The sequence below is a fragment of the Anoplolepis gracilipes genome, chromosome 8, assembly GCF_047496725.1.
Source record: "Anoplolepis gracilipes chromosome 8, ASM4749672v1, whole genome shotgun sequence".
Lineage (NCBI taxonomy): Eukaryota > Metazoa > Arthropoda > Insecta > Hymenoptera > Formicidae > Anoplolepis > Anoplolepis gracilipes.
In genome coordinates, this window is record NC_132977.1 from 7,460,422 (window position 1) to 7,483,919 (window position 23,498).

The 23,498-nt window shown below is 32.8% G+C and overlaps 1 protein-coding gene across 1 annotated transcript; it reads left to right on the forward strand.

Moving 5' to 3' along the window:
- The first annotated feature begins 150 nt into the window (after nt 1–150).
- On the forward strand, nt 151–21,486 carry LOC140668464 (uncharacterized). Its single transcript, XM_072897478.1, has 9 exons — nt 151–490; nt 7,040–7,288; nt 17,074–17,286; nt 17,491–17,669; nt 17,943–18,225; nt 18,331–18,774; nt 18,996–19,220; nt 19,832–20,090; nt 20,305–21,486. Exons 1-9 carry the CDS (start codon nt 374–376, stop codon nt 20,400–20,402), a joined length of 2,067 nt encoding a protein of 688 aa, XP_072753579.1. The 5' UTR covers nt 151–373; the 3' UTR covers nt 20,403–21,486.
- Nucleotides 21,487–23,498: the final 2,012 nt, after the last annotated feature.

Genomic DNA, 23,498 nt, shown 5'->3' on the forward strand with positions numbered 1-23,498 from the left:
TTAGAAAGTCCAGCAACAAGAACACTACCACCGACGACCGGCGCGGAGGAGGTACACCTTGGTACCAGAAGGCAACGTGGTAGCTGAAGGTAGTGCACGCCGGCTTAGAGGTGGGGGCATCTCTAAGCTAGCGGTGTCAGCGCTTCCTCGACGCTCACTGCTCGCCGACCCGTCGAGCCATCGACACCGGGTGACAGATCGGAGCATAAAGTTTTAAAATAATTGTCCATCCACCGGGAGAAAGAGAAAGAGGGACAGTCAATCGATTCAGGAAGAGGAAGAAAAAAAAAGAGAAAGGGATTGACGTTCCAGGTCGTCCGACCGGTCGTTTTGTGCTACGTGGATTAAGTCGAATCCAGGAGGCGAAAATACAATGGAGAAGGAACAACCGGATTCCCTGGCGACCGTCGCCGTCGTCTCGGATAAGATACCGCAGACTCATAGCCACTATGCGCCCAGCGAAGTCTATTCCTCTGCCGAGCCACCACCGGTAAGCTTTCGCCCACGGATTAGAAATCCATCATCACTTCTCATTCTCGTTTATTCTGCGATCAATTTGGAATCAATTTTTCTTTAGCGAAAAAAACGAGAACTTTTCAACTTCTCTAAAGAGTTTTATTTTACAAATTCTCAAATTAGAAATCTAAAAAAGATCTTAAAGTCAACGAGAAGTAAAATGAAGTTTCGTTTCAATTAAAACCATAGGTTATCCTATACAGTTTTTATGAATTTTCTAAACGTATTTTTAAGCAGACTATAAAAATTCACGAAACTGAAACTACACAAATGACGAAACAAATAATCAAATTCTTACATTTGTGCAAATATTTCTTTTATTAGTATTATATAAGAGAAGCAAAAGTAAATATGAAAATATAGCTTGACATAAAAAAAGAACAAACCATTTAAAGTCGCAAATTATTTTACTTGCATCAAAAATATTCCCTTATAGAAAGATATATTCATTTAAACACACACAATTTTTCAGCATTTAAATATGTAATAGTAATAATAGGCGGCATTTATCTCTTTCTACTAGATTTTTTTCGATGAAACATAACTGCAATTAAAAAGATAATTACTGATATGGCTTGCTACGATAGATACAAAATATACAAAGCAATACGTACTGTTGCCCTTCACGTGAAATCATTCATCAAGTCGCAATTACGACGACTAAAACGGCAGATAATTTTGTACACGTGCAGTTGTTCCCCTAAATAGAAAAATGGCATGTAATAGCGAATGTAGTGTAGAGATAATTGTTGTTCGAAAATTGGCACTATATGGTATAATTGGACATTACTGTTATAATGAGAAAGAAAATTACAACGAAGAAATTGCAATATTTCTCACGATATATCCTTTGTTTGTCGGATCGGATGATCCGATCCACGCGACTCTACTTGCTTTTACGTAATTACGTCGCTGTCGTTATTGATAATAATGGCAATCAATCAAATTCTCGAGCCATATTCTCATGGATATTATTAATTTCCTTGGATGCGAAAGGAAAAGTTTCATGTAGCAAATGCAAAATTATCTTAGAAATTTAACGGGGAAAAAAATAGGTTGGAACGAGTCGGTAATATATGCTTTTAGATATATATTTTTTATGAAAGACAACTTTTATGTAAATCTACAACAGCGGAAAATACAAACATGAATATTCCATTTTGAGAATGAATATTTATGAAACATTCACTATTGTCGCGATTGTTGTTTCTTTAAAAATGAATGTATGTGTGGACGAAGTATGCTCGTGTTATTAAGCTCAAAATAATGCGTTGTAAGAAAACACGTCACATGATACGCATAAATTTGTTCGGCTTGATTCGAATCAATGAAGGTGAATTAGCAATGTAAATTTTAAATATAAGGTCCCATCGATTGATATCGCTGACATTGCGATATTGCATATTGTATGCACTTGCAGCCTTTCGACTCGCGTTTCAGGCCGCCGAGTGAAATTTAATAATTTGCAAATCAAGGGTCAATATTAGATAATACGATCGAACAATTGTCTTTGCAAAGATAACATGCGAGGCTCAGTCGATCGGGACGATAAAACGCATATACTCGTACATACCGACGTATTGAAAAATCTCCGAAGGACATACGGACAAGTGATATAGAGAAAAAGGAGTCAGCGAGTTACGTGATTTTCCTTGAAAATGTATTATAATGACATAAAGGACATAACTTATATATAATATAGCATGAAGCATAACAAATGGCGTGCGACTTAGAAATTATCATAAAAATAAATTTAAAGCAATATCGACAGATATTATTCAATATATTTTCTGTAATGTTACCTTCGGTATTTTTTTTTATTTCTCGATTTATATAATTTATACTGAAATTTATACTCCTACTTTTGCAAATTTTAATGGAAATTAATCTGTACGTGTAATTATGTAATTAGAAAATATTAGTTTGGGGATTTTTTAAATTAATTTATTGAAATCATAAGCTTTTTATTACAAAATTGTATTCGCAAAAAGCATATAGATAAATTGTACACCACTTCCGCGAAAGTTGTTTTGTAACGTAATTGCACGTAACTCGCAATCACACTCCAACAGGGATTGTTCATTATTGTTTGCTCATTCGATTATCTCTCAGATTAAGACTAAAAGTAACCGACAATAATTAATGACGATAGAATTAAGGAGAGAAGCCGTCTAGAATATATCAAATACACTTCATTAGCAGTTGAAATTTACGCGTCTGAAACAAATGTTCTTTTTCATTCGCTGACACAAGAGAAAATTTTGTTCTATATTTCTTCATTATTTTATATATTTGTGAAATGTATTTTTATGTGTATAATCGAAAAACGCATATAGTCTTTATTTCAAGAAAATTAAGAGAAGAATGTAGTTAAATAAAGATGATACTTAAATAGCATGCGTTACACTAGAAAAATAAGGAGTATTTAATTACGGTAATTACAACAAGCAAAAGAATATGTGATTCTTAACGTTACGATGAAAAGAAATAAATATGTATTACACTCCAAGAGACGCGTATACTTCCGCCATAGAAAAAAACACAAATGTCTTTACGTCGTTAAAAATTAACGCTTAATTGTCCAACGAGAGAGTTTGAAAAAAAAACATTAAAGCAGCGTATATTTCCTTCCAGGAAAATATTTAACTTTCTATTTGTCATCGTACTTGAACAAATATTATGTACATTATAAAAATTATGGACAGTTGCAAATTTCAGTTATCAGCTTAACATTTTACTTTAGATAGTAAAAAGGTTAATGATTTCAGCAGTGTGTATTTCTTTGGAGATATTTTACATAAAATCGAATTTTACTTACTTTACGGGATAGAAATTTTATTTTTATTTTTTGTCAGAAATATTTTCTTATTTAATTGTATGACGAATTTTTCTTCGCTTATAATCAAATTATTACACGATGATAAAATATCTTTACTGTTAAAAAACAGAAAGTTACAGGATAAAATAATAGACGATGAAATAAAGAATGTAAGACAATTTGCTTTCTGTCAAATTGTGAGTCATATAAAGCGAGGAAAGAGCCACATATTCATGCTAAGAAAAAAAATGGTTATTTATAGTAGTGAAACATTGCTTGAATACGTAAAAAGAGGAAAATTAAACCTCGAGAATATGAAGTGAAATAAAGCTTTTAAAACTCGTTCTACAATCGCGATGACATCGTGTGCTATGTTTATGAACTCGCAAAGACCTTGAATGCCGAATTTGTTGGCCATTCCATTCTTTTGCTGTCTTTCTCTAAAATACATACACACAAATATACGATACTCGTCGGTAAGTTTTGCAAGTCGTAAGCATAAGAAAATCGATGTTGACAGGAGTCGTTTTATAAATTTTGATAAATAAGGAACAATTTAATAGTGCCATTAATTCTATTAATTGCAATTTTTATTTAAAAAATTGTGAACGTATCTAACTTAAATAGATGCGAATATTATGAAAATAAAATCAGAACTATATAATAAATATACATATACTGGAGAAAGATCAAAGATTTATACGAGATATTCTATAACGTTTTCGCGTAAATAAATTTCTTCTTGAATAATTTTTTAGCTGTTTTGCATCAAGCGCAGGATTCTTATAGCACAGAGTCTAAATAGCACGTTTCGCGTTTCGTTTCGTTTCACTATTGAGTAATCAACTATTCATTCACTGTGGTTTAACTTGCGCGTCGAACTTTCCGGAGATTTCAACGCGCGAAGCAGGCTTGGAATAATATCGACGGCAACATAAGCATACATAATTCTCACTAGTAACACGCACTTATTATTGTTATAAGGAAATTGTATTATCTTATATTTTTATGAGTTCAAGCCCTCCCTTCCACAAACCAGAAGGTCATTTCCGCCTACGCCGTCAATAACAATGATTGCTTTGCCACGCGTATCACCGGCCTCTCACGGTAGATTATACTTTTTTATTAAATAATATTACGTGCTAAAACAAGTCTCGATCGCATAAGAAGTTCTTTTTTATATTTTAATTTTAAATCTTAACTTTTAAGATGCGTAGAACACTATGATATATCTAGCTGTGCATATATTATGTAATATTTAACAATGCAACGTCATGGTTATACATTTAAAATATGTTTTTTCGCGTTTCTCAATCAGGCTTGTAAATAAAGTGCTTAAACGAAAACATTCGTCCCTGAACACCTCCGCGTTTTCGTTTCTCTCTCACACGCATTATTTATTTGCGCGTGTATGTATAATGAACGCAGTCTGCGGTTACATAAGAGTGGAGATTTTGGGGAGTATGAGAGAGACAAAGCGGATTTTTTGCGTGATTCTTAATCGTTCCTTTTGACGAGATTTAATCGATTTTCGTTTATTCGTGCGTTTTAATACTTAGATTAGGTTTCGCAAATTAAGCAATAAGACATATGGAGAATAAAAATTTTTACAAAATTATAGAAAAGTTTCTTTAAATGACAATAATAATATATTTTTTAAGTTAGCACGCATGCATTATGAATAAAGATATCGAGAAAAAGAATAATCTTGAAGAAAGTTGAACGTTAAAATACATATATATAATATTTGAATAATATATGAAAGTTTAGAAATGTATGTCAGAAAATACAATATGTAATTTTTTTATACTCGAGTTCTTCTTGTAAAATATACACCATATTCATGGAGTACGAAACAAAAGGCACGTTTACAGTCAACAATTTAAGGAGGTTAATAATGACTGAAAACATTACTTTCATTCGTTAATTTCAAGCGTGCAGTCTGCATCGTGCACTAGTATATATATTAGAGAGAAAGTGCAAAACGTTATCGACGTCTCGCAAAACCATACTACGTCGATCACATGACGTAGGAATTACAGTCTTTAAGATTGATCGTCATCTTCGAACGCGTGTTTCACGATTTATTAGAGCATCGAAACCACATTTTTTGTTAATTAAACATAAAAAATTTGAGTCATAGTATCACAGTATACAATTTATATAAATTATCGATTCATTTCGATTAAATTTATAAAATCACAATTGTTTTCTCTAGCGCGGTTCTGTCCTCGGAACCAGTTCGCGACGATTAACCATTGTTCCGGAACGTTCTCCATGAACTCGGCGGGTGTCAATGACTCACGAGTGGAGGACAAACCGAGAGATTTGTCTCAAAGACTAAATAAGTTTTTTTCGCCTCCAATGCCTGGCAACAGTACCTGTTTACTTTTGTCAGATAGATAGCGCGGCATAAAGCCAGCCTCGGATGGCCTACTATCTCTTGGAAGCCTCTCACCCGAGTCGTCCATCCGCATCGAGGTCATTACGAATTGTATGTACAAGTACAGTCCGTGGTGCAAGTCTCACACATCTTTAATAGAGAAATTTTCGTACAAAAGAAAATTATTCATGATTAATGTAAAAATATTTGATTCATCTTATTCTAAAGAAACAGATTGATTGTCAGAAATGTGCTTTTTATTTCGAAATCAATGTGAGAAACACCACGTTTTCGATCGACGTCTCACGAATATATGTTATAGCATAATTATAATAATATAGAGATCATACAGAGGTCATCTAATCGACAAGTTCCGCATAAAATAGTGGCGAACATGATCTACAAAGGCGTTAGGCGTCAAAACAGGTTCGCGCCACACTATAATAATGTCAAGGTACAGTTATCACGCGTCAGATGTACATATATGTATTTTATCGGGTTTATTCCTTCTCTCGAAGGAGTTTAATGACAATATAGTAGTTTATTTTCAGCTATCGTTAACCTACTCGATTGCGAGCGCGAATTTGTCATTCGATGACTAATTACACGGATGTTATTATTTAAATATGTATACATGTGCGTATTTATTGTAAAATATTTAATTTATATTTTGACAGAGGATAGGATTATGAATAGAAATCACCAGAGATAAATCGATAGAATTTAACAAGATATGAAAATATTAATATTCTTAAAATACAGTATATAAAATCGAAAGGAATCTAGAATATATTAACGATACATTTCTGATATAAGATTCTGATGTAATTTGGATAACTCGCCAAGGAAAATCGAGGTTTGCACTTCCATGATATTTAGTTGAATCGGCTGAAAATGAATAAACACACATACGAGATTTTACATAATCACCTTTCTCCCTCTTCTATCGTTGTAACTAGGTGCGGGAAACTGCGGTAAAGCGATTTGTTCGTGTTCACGTTCGCGAAACTGCATGGACTCATACAAGTGCGTACGAATGCATACGCTTCTATCGCACACTTTTGTCACAGAATGATGATGGTATTCTTTTCAATGCGCACACATACAATAGTACTTGGGACTTCACGCTGGTTAACCAACCGAGTCGAGGCCTTTTGTCGTTTCGCACTCTCCTTTGACGTTCTCTTTGCGATTGTCGCTTTAAAACGTTAATGTTGTAAACGCAATGGATTCTATTGCTGATTCTTTAATAATAATAAAAAAAAGAAGATTAAACCCTTTTCTATAAAATGTTCCGACGAGTAAATTAATTTTTTTTACAGGCATACATGAGACCGCCGAAGAGCACGGCGGTTCAAATCGCCAGGATCGCCGCCATTACCCTGATCACGATGTCTGTGGTGCTCGGTAGTTTCATCCTGGCAGCATCCTGGGTTCAGGCTAGAGCCTCCTGCACGCCGGAATCGATCGCGGCGATGCAGGCCGAGCTGAAGCTGCAACAGCAGACCTCCGGCACGTATCAGCCGCAAGGTGAATTCCTCAAACATCTGCAGCCGGAGGCTTTGGTGCAGGTAAGAATACTGAAGAATAATGCAGAATTCAATTAAATTATCATAAAATATACTTGATTCATTTACGAGAAAAAAAAATGAGATGCAGATGTAAATATATATATCTGTTTTGTACATAACGTTATATACGATAAAAATACTGAAGAATAATACAGAATTAAATTATCATAAAATATATTTGATTCATCTACGAGAAAAAAATTAGAGATGTAAATGTATATCGGTTTTACATAACGTTGTATATGAGAAAAGCACACTTATACATTTGATATAAAAGGATAAATGTAATTCCATAATTTATATTACATAACAAATGTTTCTTTCCATAACGTTCGAGATTTCTCGTAATGATAACGAAAATTATCATTGATCTTGTTATCGGTAGATTGTCAATTTGATTTATGGCGATCACAGCGATTCGATTGCATAGAGTCCAAGGTAAGTCAAACGAATATAATTATAAAGAAAGAATAGAATAAAATAGGATTCTCCGTCATTTTTTAAACGCTGTTATCAGCATTCATTTCGAAAATACAGCTGTAAACACGCGATCATCTAGTGTCCAACGATCATCATTCTGCCTATAGTGGTTATAGAGAAATCGCGTCGATGGTCCTGCTAATTTTTCGTAGCAAGGAAAGTGATTCGATCCGTATCGATGGCGGCAGATTTCTCGTTTAATTATTAAATTCTCCATTCTGCGCAAAAAACGCAATCGACGCCGCAGCTTTCAGCTTGTTACGTTCACGGTGGTGATTTCCACAGAGATTTCTCTAAATTTTCACGTCGCAACGACGTTCGACGGATCGTAAAAGGAATCGATCAACGGAGGAGTCGTCAAGTCGTGCGTTCTTTACGATCGAAAGTGAGAAACATTAGTGCAATGCCGTTAATGCAATTAACGCTCGTTTTCACGCCTAGTAAAAAAAAAAAAAAAAACACATTTTGCTTTTGTAAGTCACGACGTAGAATACGTGATCTGCGTTTCATGGATCTAACGAGTTATACAGAATGAACAGATGTTCATTCACGTCACTGCTACCTTTCCATCAAAATTCTTTTAAACACGTACAATATTCGGAATTGATATTTCTTAAAAATTATATCCAAAAAGAAACCATTACAATTTGCAAAAGTTTTTAAAGCATTAGAGATCTTGACAGTTACTCGAATTTTTGTATCAAGATAAGTGTCTATTGTTCGCGTGTTTTGAATAATTATGCTAAAGTTTGAAGGATATTCACCGTTATATATCGAGTGTATAAAGTGAGTGAGATCGTTTCTCACGGCGCTTGTTGGAAAGAATGGGTCGTGTCCGATCTATCGTGGTCACGCCTATCTTTGTGGCATTTGCTTTAATATTACCAACATGATGATTACTGAGATCTACCATGATTTGTCGAAGATTCTCTTAGCCACTCCAACCGCAAAATATGACTTACAACTTTGTAGATATTTGGAATCGGCAATTAGAATCAATCTACAAACCGATTATTGCAGTAAGAATTTGTAGAGAAATTCTATCTGTCAAGAAAAAAATGTCTCCGAGAAGTTAATAAAGATAAATTGTTAGTTTATACCATATTGAACAAAGTAAGTAAGTGTAACGAATAATTGCGGTGTAGAATTTTTTTCAGGAAGTACGTAATTGCAAAGTAATCCACGATATCGTGTGCGTGACTTGCGAGTAACAATTACGCGAGGTGATTACGGATTGTGACTTGTTCATTATGTATAATAATTTATTAATGCTGCGTTTAATGTAAATTATACATTTTAATATTAATAATAATTTAATTAATATATTTAATATTTTCACAATTTATATCAACATATTGGTACATACATGTAATATGCTGCTAAATTAATTAATATTTTATATTTAATTTTGAAACTTATTTATTATATTTATTTTAATATGTCAAATGTCAATGTACATGTATCTGCCAATGGCAATTTTTCTATATCTCTAGATATGGAACAAAGTATAAAAAGTTCTTAACACAAAATTCTTAACGCAATATAATTTTCTTGTTTTTTTTCAGCTATTGCATAATCGCAAAATGTATTTCGCGGAAAGATTACTAAATAATTGTTTCTTGTCAATATTTTTGTTTTTTCCGAATTCTTTTGTTCGACTCTTTATCGCATTTATGTAAACATAAATAGTTGCCAAATTTCACACATTTAGCATTCAACTTGTCCAACGAAGAAAGTTGCGTATGTCTCGCCGAGATGTCCGCTGGAAATTACGAACGGCCAGATGCTAATGAGTGAATTAAGCATAAAATATCTCAAATTTAGAAAGCGTAGAGCGATTTACGAGCATATTCTTTTATGCACCTTGCCAAGAGAGCGAGAGACAGAGAGAAAGAGAGAAATACGCGCAAGCGTCTTGTAGAAGAGCGCTTGAATTGGCATGCGAATTGGTTATTGGACGGATTGATTGTGCAAGACAGATAATAAAATATTTCTATTGTCGTGCGCCGAAATTTGTGAGAAAGTCGCGAAATACTTTTCAATCGCTCAATGATAATGTTATGCAGGTTCATTAAATCGACAGAAATAATAAGCTTTCGGTGGAAAAATGCACTTTGCATTATTATTGTTTGATTTTTACTATATCTGTGCACGCGACGACGATGCCACATTGGCTCGTTCGTCTCACGGAGAAATTGAGAACGAGCTTCTTACGTAAAACAAGAATGCAATAACTTGGAAATGTAACCAGGGAACCAGGAAATTGGAAAATATATATCTCTCTCTTTCTTTCTCTGTCGGTTAAGAGTCCAAAATTTTACAAGAGATATATAATGGACTCCCACAATGTTCATGTATGTTATTCAATTTGTATCTCACTGTCTGCTAAAGTAGGGAAATGATGGAAACTTGGAAGATAATAGCACAGTGTTCATTTCGGAGATTACGAGGCCATAATCTCGTTGCGTTCATTGAACGGAATTGCGAAAATTGGTACATACATAAGATATAATTTTCATATAATTCACACACAAACCTCAAATCTATCTAAACATTATAAAGGTATCAATTTAAATATCTGACTGAGAACAGTATACACACTTACGTATAATATAACAAAAGTTATTGAACAAAATCAATAAACTGAATTTCTTGAATTTATATTTCGTGCTTGATCAAGGTTTAATTGAAGACAAAACGATTATTGTAATCGCGCGCGACAGTAATAGTATTGACGAATCGTTCACAAAGGATTCCATATTAAAGCAATGTTATACACTCAACAGCTGGAACAAAAAAACTTTTGCATATTAATTAAGTTTGTTTCGCGATCCTCTTCGCGAGATTCCAGTTTAAAGTCTTGAGATTTATTTATCAAATAAAATATCAAGGTCGTTAGATGTGCGTGCATGCTATTAGATTTAATACTATAAAGAAGATAATATTTAAGTAATTTATAAAGCGTTTCTAAAATTCAAATTTGCAAACATATTAACATATTAACGAATACGAAAGTCTAGGTATCTCAAATACACGCGATTCGCAGGTAACTTTTACTTCGAATCTCTCGTTTATCTCGACGAACGCAATCTGATATTCTTCTTAAATCGCAATCATACTTTCGCTCATAAGCGCGTCGTGAGAGTACAATCGGCGCATGGATATCCTAGTGAGATTATATCTCTTCCTTGTGTCCGATTGACTGACAGTTGACGCATGATGCGTATATGAAGATCGCGTTTTTTTTTTCCACGCATCATCGTTCTCGTGATAAATTCGCGACGTGGATTTCTCGTCGCCGCGAGCGCGGAAAGAAGTAGCGTGCTGGCACGTAGACAACGGCGATTAATTCTGGTGGTAAGGTGACTCGTCGTATAAAAAGGATGGACTTTCGAAGAGGCACGTTCCGATCTCGTCCGTGAGTTAAGCGCAAAGAAAACGAAACGCGCGATGAAACTGGCGCGGAGCGGTGCCAGGAGCCAGGCGCGTTCAAGGAGAACCGCAACCGGGGAATTACGTAATTCGGCTTCTTGCGTTCCTCGTATGCGATTGCGACTGTAGATCGAGGCGCGAGCCACTTGGATTTGCAAATTCGTAATCGATTATCGCGATCGTTTGCTTTTACAAGGTCCTCGATTAATCGATTACAAAGTGTAAATCGGCAAAAAAAAAAGCCTCTTTTCGATTTCTTGATAAAACTCGATTCTTGTTTGCGTTTATAAATCTGTAAATAGATACAATTAATTATAGCTTGAGTAATTATCTCTTTAAATAATCGACAATTTTTCCTGTTATAAGAACGTTTAGTATATTCCGTTTATATCTCTCCTTTATAAACATGTTATTTATTTTCTTACATATATTTTATAATTATATATTATATGCAAATATAAATGAACTTTTTTCACTTGCATCAGCTTCTTTTAGAATAAATTCACACCACATTCTGTTGCCCATTATTTGGCTTCCGTTAGACGATACTCGAGTGCTCATTAAACAATCGCGGAAGTAGCGTGCTCAATCGCGCAACGTGCATATTTTCTCCTTTGTCGTTAATCAATTTCTCTCGTTCGCGAGAAACTCGCTCTCTTAAATTGGATTGTTTCCACGAGCTTTGCGGTGCCTAGGTAATCAATGTTTTCGCGATGATGCCGGAGTATCTATAGAATCTCTGTAATTCTCGATAATAGATCATCGCGCGAGGGGGGTGTTCCATCTTAATCGAATTAAATTAATAATGTGAACGAACAATAGAGTGCGATGTTTCTCTACTCGACAGTGAAATCCGGTAGATCGATTATTTCTCGTGTCGATGAATGTCATGTATGATCGCTCGTTACTATATAGCCATTTCCGGTCCGCTTATGGCGACCGATAGAAAGTAAGATCGGTATAAGTACATCGCGAGAATGTAAAAGCACTTTGTGCTCGTGCAAAGGTGAAAATCGGTCATCATGGGGTCGATGAAATCTGGCGAGATCGATTACATACGAATACCATGGCTCGTGAACATCGTTACATTGACATCAAGATCTAGAAAATCGAGGAATCAAGGAATTTTTCGATAAAAGATCAAAAGAAAGTTTCACAAGATTCCACAAGATTTACAAGATTAAGAAATAAAAACTTACAAAGTATTATAATTAAAATTAATTATTGAGAAACTGATTATTGTGTGTGAGATAAAATTATCTCAAAATTTATTATCGCATCTAAAAGAGACGTCAGTTCTGAGAAAACTCACTTATTTTCAAGCATACAATTGCTTATCGAGAATTCTATAAGAATGTATTTAAAGAACATAATTGTGTTCTCTCTCTGTCTCTTAATCACCTTGACATTAATCACCGATAATTTCACACTGACAACAAAAAAGAAATCTCTATACTAACTTCCTCAATGTTTTAAATAGATGTTTTGTTCATATTTTAGAAGTTGCGTCAAGGATCATCCTTGAACACGATACCCTTAATTTGCGGTGAGGCATAAGTGCAAATTAATAACTGCATGTGCATGTTCCTCGCAAATTATTCCCGGATTTTATAATCATTTTCTGTTTTGCAATAAACGGAAATCATCTGACTACATAATGTTGGATCTGACTACGTAATGCGCAATATATCCATAAAGATCATTTGACTTTAAAAACAAAAATTAATATGTCCAATTTATACACGCACTCTATGATTTTGTAAATTTCTACTGAAAAATTCTTACTCTACTTAAAAATTTATAAGAAAATTTAGAGTTTTACACGTTTATTTAATTTATATATTTATCTAACATGGAAACTAGTAGAAGTTATTCAAGTATGTTAAATAAATTTTTTTATTAAATAAAAAAACATCTTTATTTGATATTTACACAATAAAGTGAGAATTATATTTTCAAATATCATTATACATGAAAACGTACGATTTAAAAATTAGAATAAAAGTTGCGATTTTTTTCTCGTTAATTTCATGGACGAGATATGGTTTCTGTATCTTCAGGATGCTGCTCAGTTTTATTATCTTAGAGCAACGAGACTTGGAAAAAGTATTGCCACGAAAGTGGGTTGCCAGTTGCGCGAGGTGAACGCTCTCTGAACAGATTTTCTCTCGTCGAATTGACTGTTATTGTTATATTATTTTGTTTGTCAGTTCCTTTTTTTCTTCAAGTCAACTTAAGATACTGCCATTCGCGCACAGTTCGTCGCCGTCATCAGTAGAAAATAGAATTCTGACTCACTCATACGTAATGCTCTGCTCTGGTGGCCGACTCTTCCTTTTTTATACGTGAGAACTGTCGATCGGTGATATAAACGAACATATCTGGACGAGCTTCTATTGAATAGATTCCGTTCTACGTCAGACTATTATAATTATTAATTGCTAAAGGAAATAGCACAGGTACTTGAATATATTTATTGTAGTTTGCACGCAAGACTTTTTGTATACAATATCTTCTATGCTAACATAAGTGAATTCAAATGACTGTGCTACTTACTCCATATATATAAGAATACAGTCTCATATCATGAATATATTATTATATATGTATTATTACATAATCAACTATGCATGCACTATGTATGCACTCTTTTAACGAAGGATAAAATTAATTTGAAGACTAGAGATCGTTTGTTCATGGCTTGAAATGTTCATTAATTAAGACACTTGGATTTTCAAAATTAAACAGCTCCGCGATTATGTTTTAAAATTAAAATTAAAAAATTTTGTATTACTGTATTATATAAAATTAAAATTTCGTAATATCGTACAAGAAGATTTTAGCTATATCTTCCTCTCTAAATAATAAATATTAAATTAAAAACGCATAAACATGCTAAAGATAATAAGCGTATAGTAATAAAGATAATAAAACTAATAAAAATAATCCATATATTAATCGTCTATAATTTTATCAATGAACAGACAAAACTATCTTATTATATTTCTGCCTATTTTTTTTTGGCAACAATAATATTTAGTTTACGATCTCTTGATGACGTTGCGATTGAAAATTGCAACAAATCGCATCGCATTGTTTTGCAATATCGCTACAGCACCGTGTCTTAAAGACGACTAAATAACTATAATGTTTCGCTAATTGATAGATCGAAGGTAGCCAGTGCATTTTCTAAAGAAAGCCATTTGTGAATCACATTGCTGCGGTAAATTATAATGGCAATTTCTTCCATGTCGCACGCTTCGTGAATTCTGAGTGGGTGGAAAACATAGCTCTCGTTTCCCTTTTTCTGCGGGATTTTGTGCTGCGATGGTTGCGCATCGCGATATACACAAGATAATTGTTCTGTAATATGGCAAGCCTAGGAAAGAATGACATCGCGCAATGGTAACCGTGTTGCATTTTGTGTATACGTGTATGTGTGTAAAAAAACAATGAAAGAAATTTCGCATCTTTCTGACGTTTAACCGAATACAGTTAATAATCGCAATTGTCGATTTAATTAACCATTCAATTATTATTGCACATGGTATAGAAAAATATTCGTGCTTTAAACGAGAGATTGCAACAAGCAATATGAAGATATGTATCGTATCTACTTCGACATGAAATTTTATGCACTTTGAACACAACGTTCGAGAAGCGATGTAGATCAGCAGATCTTTTCTCTCTGAAATTGAACTAAACAGAATTTAAATGGAAAATTAATTACTGTGGAAAGTATTATATTTAACGGGAATAAATTAACGAGTTTCGTGTATGATAAAATTTTAATTGTCTATCTGGTAAATTTTAATCATTTTTTTCTTCATTATATTTTCTTTAGAAACTTTTCAGACATTTTCTAGAAATTTAAAGAACATCTTTCTCGTCATTTGGGGTTGTTAAAAGAATAATGTCCGGGAAATTGTAATTACTTGTTAAAAGACGATACATGTTCTCTAATAAAGTCACGAAATGAACGACGCGTCACACTAGCCTCCTTCGTCACGTTCCCATCGTTATACGCGGAATCAGTATCACGATTTGTTTCACAGAACGTGCATACACGAGGCGCTATCTCTGCCAAAGTTATATTGCATAACTCATGTTCCCGCAGTTTATTGAGTTTCATTCCCATTTTAACTAGACGATCGGGTTGTCTGTCACTCGTCCAGTCTATCGCGAAATCCTTTCTACATCCTGGGCACAATTTCCCCGAGTGGAAAGTGCTTAGTCGTGTTCCCATTTCTTCACGCTCGCATTATTGCTGGTTAAATCTTTTAAGTACACTAGCGTGTATTTTTATAATTTAAGTAATTATATTATATTAAACATTAAAAAAGTATGTACTCTCTCTTGCACATAAAAAAGATTATACTATTTGTTTCAATATTCTTACATTGATATTTGATATATTTAATAACAACTTTTGAAGTAATTTTATTTGAAAAAGAATACTTTTAACTGTTTACAGTTTCTTGAGTAACAAGGAATCTTTGTTAAAAAAATAAAATAACCGTCGCGTTGTTGCGACAATATATTTTATTATTTTGACAGATATCTCAAATGTTAGCGGTTGTCATATATGATCCACAATTGTACAACTGTTACAATGTATGTTTCGTTTACACAGAACTATAATTATTCATTACCAATCGATTTATGCGTTAGGGAGGAAAAATGTAATAGGCATGATATTCGTAGGAAGAAGCATTTCACCATATTTACATCGCGGTAATCCCTAATTTAGTAAGCATTTTACCGGATGCGATGAGAACACAGGACGAAATGCACGCTTGGATCGGCAAGTTTCTTGCACAAAAATCGTAATTGCACGAGACCCAGAAACGCAGCCGACGAGAAGAAATGCGCTTTTACAAAATATATATTAATTTACGTTATTGCAGCTATTATATCTTATTATTGTGAAAGATATTATGAGATGTAAAAGAAAAGAGGTGGCTTGCATGAAATTTTTATCGAAGAAAAAGTTAGCGTATCTCTAACTACAGTAGCTCTGGGAGTTCATTTGTATAGAGAGTATCTCGTTTCTCTACTACATTATTATTTTAACCAGTTTGTGATTTAAAAAAATATATATTTTGTTTTCTAAATTTATATATTATTTATCCAAACGCATGTATGATATCTTTCATGAAAAGAAACATACGAAATCAAGCTAACATCCCACTGTTGCGTTTATATTCAAACGGTTTCTTCTTCGCATACGATTTTCATCGTTGGCAAAGTCACAGTACAATAATATAAAGCCAGTTTACTTTCACTGGTGACCCGATGTCGCGACCAGGAAGACGAGTTGCATCAACGAATGATGATTGCGACGGTGATATTTGTCCAACTTTCGAAGCCTCGAGAAATACTCATCTTTTTTTCATCGGCATTTTTTAAATTTCTCTCACAGAAGATAAAAAATTACAGGATAATCATTTTTTTATCGAAGGAAAATAATGGTTTGATTTTAAATAAATTACTAATATTAGAGAAATATAATCTGGAGTATATTGACTACATTGCCGATATACATATAAATACAAATTTTTTCAACATCTGTAACCTGTGTACGATTGTCTTTCATATATATTTTATTAAATTTAATTATTAGCATATACTAAACACAGATATATTTGTCAATTTAAATATAAAAAAATATATAAAAATTTATTTTATAAATATAATTTAATTGAATATAGAGCTATATATTTATATGCCCCTTTAAAATTAAATTTTTTTTAATATCAAAGATGTGCAATGATACTGCATTTAAATAAACTGTAAAAATTATTGTAGTCCTTTTCAAAAAAATTATTGTTTACAAAAATTTCAGGATTTAAAAAAGATTATTTTCTTTACAGGAGTCTGTCGAATCGAAGGATTCTCTGCAAAATCTCGCTGCGCCAACAAAGAAGGAAGTTGAGCCTGATACTAAGGACATGAAAGTCCAAGGAGAGGACAGCTCGAAATCTGACAGCGACAGCAGCGATGATGATGACGATTACGATGACGACGAATTCCCTCCCGTGCACATTAAGCTTCCTCTTCAGCTGGATCTCGACGATATTGCAGGCGTAAATACAATATTATTTTACAATTCTTACAGAAATTTAATCCTATTTTTTTCACATACATGCCTCACAAATAAATATATTAATATATATCATATATCAAATAATAATTTTACATTACAGTTTTATTAAAAATTTTGTAGCATAAGTTTTCCAAAAATATTGACATTTGAGCCGTTCTTTGAATTGTGATTGTGATTTTTTTAGACGCTAATTCAGCAAGCTCGTAGCAGAGTTTCATGCGTCGTTGAAAGACGACGAGCTGATGAGGTGATGGACGGAACTGGCGACAACGGTTTAGATAACAGTACTGATCCACAGCGTTTCCAAAGACTGAGCGGCGAACGGGTTGCTATTCTTTGCGAATCAGGCAGTCCAAACCAAGAGTAAGTAACAGTTGAAAAGAATATATAAGCGTTAAATGAATAAATGATTAAATTATGATCTAATTAATAATAAAGTTTCAAGAAATATCATTTATCGCAAAATTGATAACTAAATTAAATAACTATGCTTTGCAAAGAAATTTATCAAATAATAAAGAAATATACAAGCAACGAATACAAAGAATTAAATATTTTTATATGAATTATTGTAAATAATGTAAATAATAGAACGCAATGATAACATCTTTATTATTATTGTTTCTGTGTTTGTAGACAACAGGAGCAGGAAATGCTCACTCCGATCATTGTGCCTCTAGGCACTGTGCAACTTCCCCTTCAGTCCCAGGAACCGAATCCGGGCTACCATCAGTATCAGATACATACCCAGTATCAAGTTCCCGATATGCAGCAATTGCCACTCAGCGACCCACGAGGATTGAATCACATTCCACCTGAGCTCCGTAATCTTCCTCAACTGACTATGGAGATGAGACCGCCTCGAATGGGCCCGCAAATGCCTATGATGGGACCTCAGAATAATCCGATGGGACCACAGGTGAGTCTTATCCGTCGAGTGATGTAAATAGACTGTCATTGTAGATAGAATTTATTTATTAATAATTTATTCAGCGCAAAAGTCAATTTCATATTGATGATGCAGGTCGAGATGCGCCAGATTCCTATCGATCTGCGTCACTTCCCAATAGACCCGCTGAGAGGGATGCGGCCAATTGCTCCGGAACCTCGTCAGGAACCACAGATCTCAGTGATGTATCAACAGCAAGCCGAGCAAATGCCCAATACTTACAATCAGGAGCAACAGGGTCCAGTTATGATGCCCCCGCCTCCTCCGCAAGCCGAGGCACAGATCCAAGATCATAGAATACATCAAGTGTCGCCCGTGATGATCCCACAGACCGAACAGAGACCACCCGCCCCGCCTCAAGTCGCGCCTGAGAAGCCACGTTCACCTTTCCAGGGCATTCCCATTGAAATCAGAAGAATAATTCAGCAGGTACCGTTGGAGATCAAGAATATCATTCAACACATCACTGGCGAAGCCAGACCGTTCCCAGTTCAGGTGCCAGACGGAGCTCGTCGCGAGGTACGTTTACTTCTCGTTAAATCATAAAACAGTGTTTTGAAAGAACATACAAGTTATTACTTCACATACATCTTACGTAACGTATTGATGATAAAGTTTTGTAAGAATTTCGATATAAAATTAGCTATATAAAATTTTTACAGTAAAGTCTCTGGAAAAAAGAGTGATAAATGTTAAAACGTGTTTATTACGTATGTAAACATATGTTGTAACGTTAACAGGAACTCAAACCGTTCCCGGAAAACGCGAGACCAATACCATTAGGACCGTTCCCACTTCCGGTGGAAGTGAGAAATTTGATTGAGCATGGAAATATTGAAGGTCGTCAACGCCCAGATGGTGACGAGCAGCAGGAAGCAAAACCTTTCCCAGGGCCAGAGGACGAGGGCGATGAAATCGAAAGAAACTTCCCCGTACCTGTGGAAATTCGCAATATTATTCATCAGGTAAAATAATAACGACACGTTAGATAAGTATTTTATTTTTTACAGATAATTGCGTATAAAATCAAATTCTTCGACTTTTTATTTACAATTCCATATAAATTTTATTAATCCATATTATACTTTTCATTTAAAAAACCAATTACAATCTTCAGAATTTATTTACTAATTATTTAACGTCTTTTTGATATATTATTAAAAAATAAAATTCTAGTATTTTTTAATATAATAAAATATAAAAAATATAAAAATTATTATAAATATTATTAAATTATTATAAAAAATATTATAGTTTTTTAAATTAATCTCTAAAGTATAAAGATAATAAAAGTTTTAGATAAAGATAAAAAATAATAAAAATTTTAGATAATTAATATAGATATTATAATATAAAAATTATATGAAAATTATTAAATTATTATATATTTGAAATGAAAGTGGAATATTTTTTTGTCTTTTTATCGAAACATTAGATAATTTCATATATTTGAAATGAAAGTGGAATATTTTTTTGTCTTTTTATCGAAACATTAGATAATTTCATGTAATCGTTCTTGATTATTAAAAAAATGAAGAAGTAATTAATTAAGAAAAAATAATTTCTGAAATTATAGGTCGTAGAAGGGCGTGCTTTCCCGGTTTCGAGATTTGCGTTAAGACCAGTTGAGTCCTTGGAGGTACCGGTAGAAGCACGTGCTGAGGTGACTGATGGTCAATCTACGGAACAACAATCCGAACAACAGCCACAAGAGCAGCACCAGGAGGTACACATGATGATTCAACAACAACAACAGCAAGAACAACAACAACAACAACAACATCCGCAACAGCAACAACAGCAACCAATGCAAGAAGAGGAAGCACGCCCACATTGTAAGTAAAAATTCATATGTTTTGGATTGTTTTATTACTATCCTTAATCCATTAATATTTGCACCAATTTATTTTGAAGAAAATTTATTATACACAATATGATTAAAAAATGTGATATAAAATACACGTTGAAAGGAGAGAAAAAGAGAATTAAATGGATATATTATAATAATTAAACTCTAAAATTGATAATAAAAAAATATTCAATTCACAGATGTGCAACCACGTTCTGTACGCTCCGTGCCAGACGATGTGTTCCTTCATCATCGCGAGAAACGCGTGCGTCGTTGCGCCTGTGATTGCGCGTGCTAAAGGATGCAGCGACTGCATTTCCGTGCGTGTGTCGGATGGAATGAGGTTTCAAGTCCGTCCTTAGACGATAAAAGATTAAGAAAAAAAAAAGAGTTTTAAAATTTTATTGATGCACATTTTGATCAAATAATTGCAATCGTTGCAACCTTAAGAAATAAAACAAACGCAAAAAATAAATAAATGCAAAAATAGTTGCATATATTCTCGTTAATGTTACAATTTTCTTGTTGCATCAAATTTTCCTGATCCAAAGTATATCAGTATATAACTATAAACATCTAAATAATTTTTTTTGAAATTATTTCAGATTTTGAGGTTTTTGATAATAGTCGAAATATTTTGAATTATATCATAAAAAATTATATTCATCGTTTTTATATCTTGCGCGGCAAATAAGTACTAATAAAAAGCTATAGTTGACGATTATATGATCGAGGAATAATATTCGATTTCAACGACAACGCGTAGATTTCAGAATATTTACCCTTCTCTATCAGCTAAGAGTACGAGATAGAAAATCTTTATAAAGATATAACTGTTATATATTGAGATATATTTTAACTCGCGAGCTGTTGATCAGACAATAAATAATAGTTTCCAAATCGAGTTGATTGATTATATTCTTTATAAAGAAAGAGGAAAAGTAGAAAGATAGTTTAGTAATCTGTGATTCCCTTATATAAATCTCTTTATAAAAACGCTGCAAAAAAGCATAATTTTATTTTAAAGAATGATTAATTATTAGGCATTTTTCTGTACAATAATTTCGTTTTTATATTTCATTTAATTTCGTTATTAATTTTGCATTTTTTGTTTATTTTCTTCATATTCTTATCTTATCCTTCCAAACAGTAGAAAAAATATTGATTTTTTTTTTTTACATAAAAGCTGACCCAAAAGAACACTGTGTATTATGTACTTTAGTTTGATTAATTATTTACGAAAATACATTCCTGTACATTGTTTGCGTTCATGGACAAATTAATTTTAAGCTTTGAGTGTTTAATTGAATTATGTTCTCTATGTACTATGTTTTTTTTTTCTTTTTCATGACAAATAATAAAGTGGTACAATATTGATTCAATTGATACCTGACAGTACATCTACATACATACACACTGAATCACATTCTAAGATAATAAAACATATCGCAACATAAAAAACAAAAAAAAAATATTTTTTAATACCATTTATTATATATAAATATATTTTATTTAAAATATTTTAATATATATTAAATAACACATTTTTAGATATTTTGCAGGTGGCAAATACTGTTTGTTTGTTTTTTGTTGTATTTAACAGATCATTATCTACATGCATATCATTTTTTATTATAATTGTATGCTTTATAAAACCGTGTGATTCATTATTTTCTGCGATTATGATTTTATAAGCCTTCCGAAAAAATATTTTTTCAAGATATTTCTCATAAATATTTATTCATTTAAAGATAAATATCAAAAGGCTAAAAAATTATTGTTACTAAGAATATTTTTTAATAAATAGGTTCGAGTGTATCATTCCGTTTTTTACGCAGATTTACATTAATTATTGATTTCATTTTGCAATTAAAAACATGCAATAATATATGAGTCATATGATAGAATAATGAAAGTATATATAATAAAGAATCTTATTAAACTGTTTATAATAATTAATTCAATATTCAAGAAATAAAATATTCTGTAGCCATTTATTTTTTAATACGCTAAATTTCGCGGCACTCTTCTCCTCATGAGTGAATGATTATATGATAGATACGCATATTCCTATTCCTGTTTATATCTAATCTTGTGTTGTGTTGTTTAGGTGCCGACACTCGACGAAAAGGTAACAATATGTATAAATCCATATGTCATCTTATTATTATAACGCAAACATTTTCTACAATTTTGCTTAACGATTTATCAACCTGCGCAATAAATTAATTATCAGGATTTTTAATATATTTCGTAATTTTGTATCGAAAAGGCGGATACTTTATCAAAGTGCAGAAGTGTCTATTTCTTCAATAAGAATCGAAACGATGAAGAATGACAATTATAAATTATTGCTCTATTTTCACATGTGCACAGTAATAATTACTTCTTTAATTAAGAGATTCGCGAATGTATTTGACATTATTTTAGCTTATTCGCAGATCTAAACGTAATTTGCCCATTATTTTCGGATTAAGAGCACGTAAGCACGAGTCACATAATCAGCTAATTAAAGTATAACAGAAAGAGTCATAATTACTCGTTTATAATAATTAATTTGATATTCAAGAAATAAAACATTTCTTAAGGACTTAATATATTGAATAATTTCGCGATCTTATGAATTAACTATGATACACACATTAGAGAACTGCTTATAATATTATATTATCACTCTCAACTCGATCATTTTCGCGACGTTACTTTCTTCTTCCTAATGAATTAACTTATCACACAATAGATAGAGAGCGTGCTACTATATATATTCCTGTGTATACTTGGCTTTGTTCATTCAGGCGCCGACACTCAAACGAACAGGTAGCAGTATAAATCGTTCCATATATCATCATATTCGTATCATTACGTTAAACGTCATTATTTTTAATTGCGATTAGTGATAGCAATAAGATCGCTCCATACATGTCATCGTATTATCATTTTAAACGTGATCGTTTTCTACGATTGCCATTAGCGATTTATCAACCTGCGCGATGAATTAATTATCCCGATTATATAAAGTTTCCTAATTTTTGTACAAAAAAGACAGATATTTTATCGAAGCGCAGATATATATTTATTTACGAAAATTAGAAAAGATAAAGAACGATAATTAGAAATTATTGTTCCATTCTGATACGTAAAGTGATATTTTTTTTCTTAAATACTTGGAGATTTGCAAATGTATTTCATCGTGTTTTAAATTATTCACAAATCTAAATATAGTTCGTCCATTATTTTTGGATTGAAAGAACACAGTGCACAAATCACGTAATCGGCGGAAAACGCAAAAAGTTGTAATCACTCGTTTATAAAGATTAATTCGACATTCAAGTTATGAAACATTTCGTAAGGATTTATCTAATATGTAAAATATTTTACGATCTCCCTATGAGTT

Excerpts from the sequence above, each read along its gene's own strand:
- LOC140668464 (XM_072897478.1), top strand. The coding sequence starts at position 374 with ATGGAGAAGGAACAACCGGATTCCCTGGCGACCGTCGCCGTCGTCTCG. Across the intron at positions 7,289-17,073 it reads AGCCGGAGGCTTTGGTGCAG|GAGTCTGTCGAATCGAAGGA; the intron begins GTAAGAATACTG and ends TTTTCTTTACAG. Across the intron at positions 18,775-18,995 it reads CAGACGGAGCTCGTCGCGAG|GAACTCAAACCGTTCCCGGA; the intron begins GTACGTTTACTT and ends TAACGTTAACAG.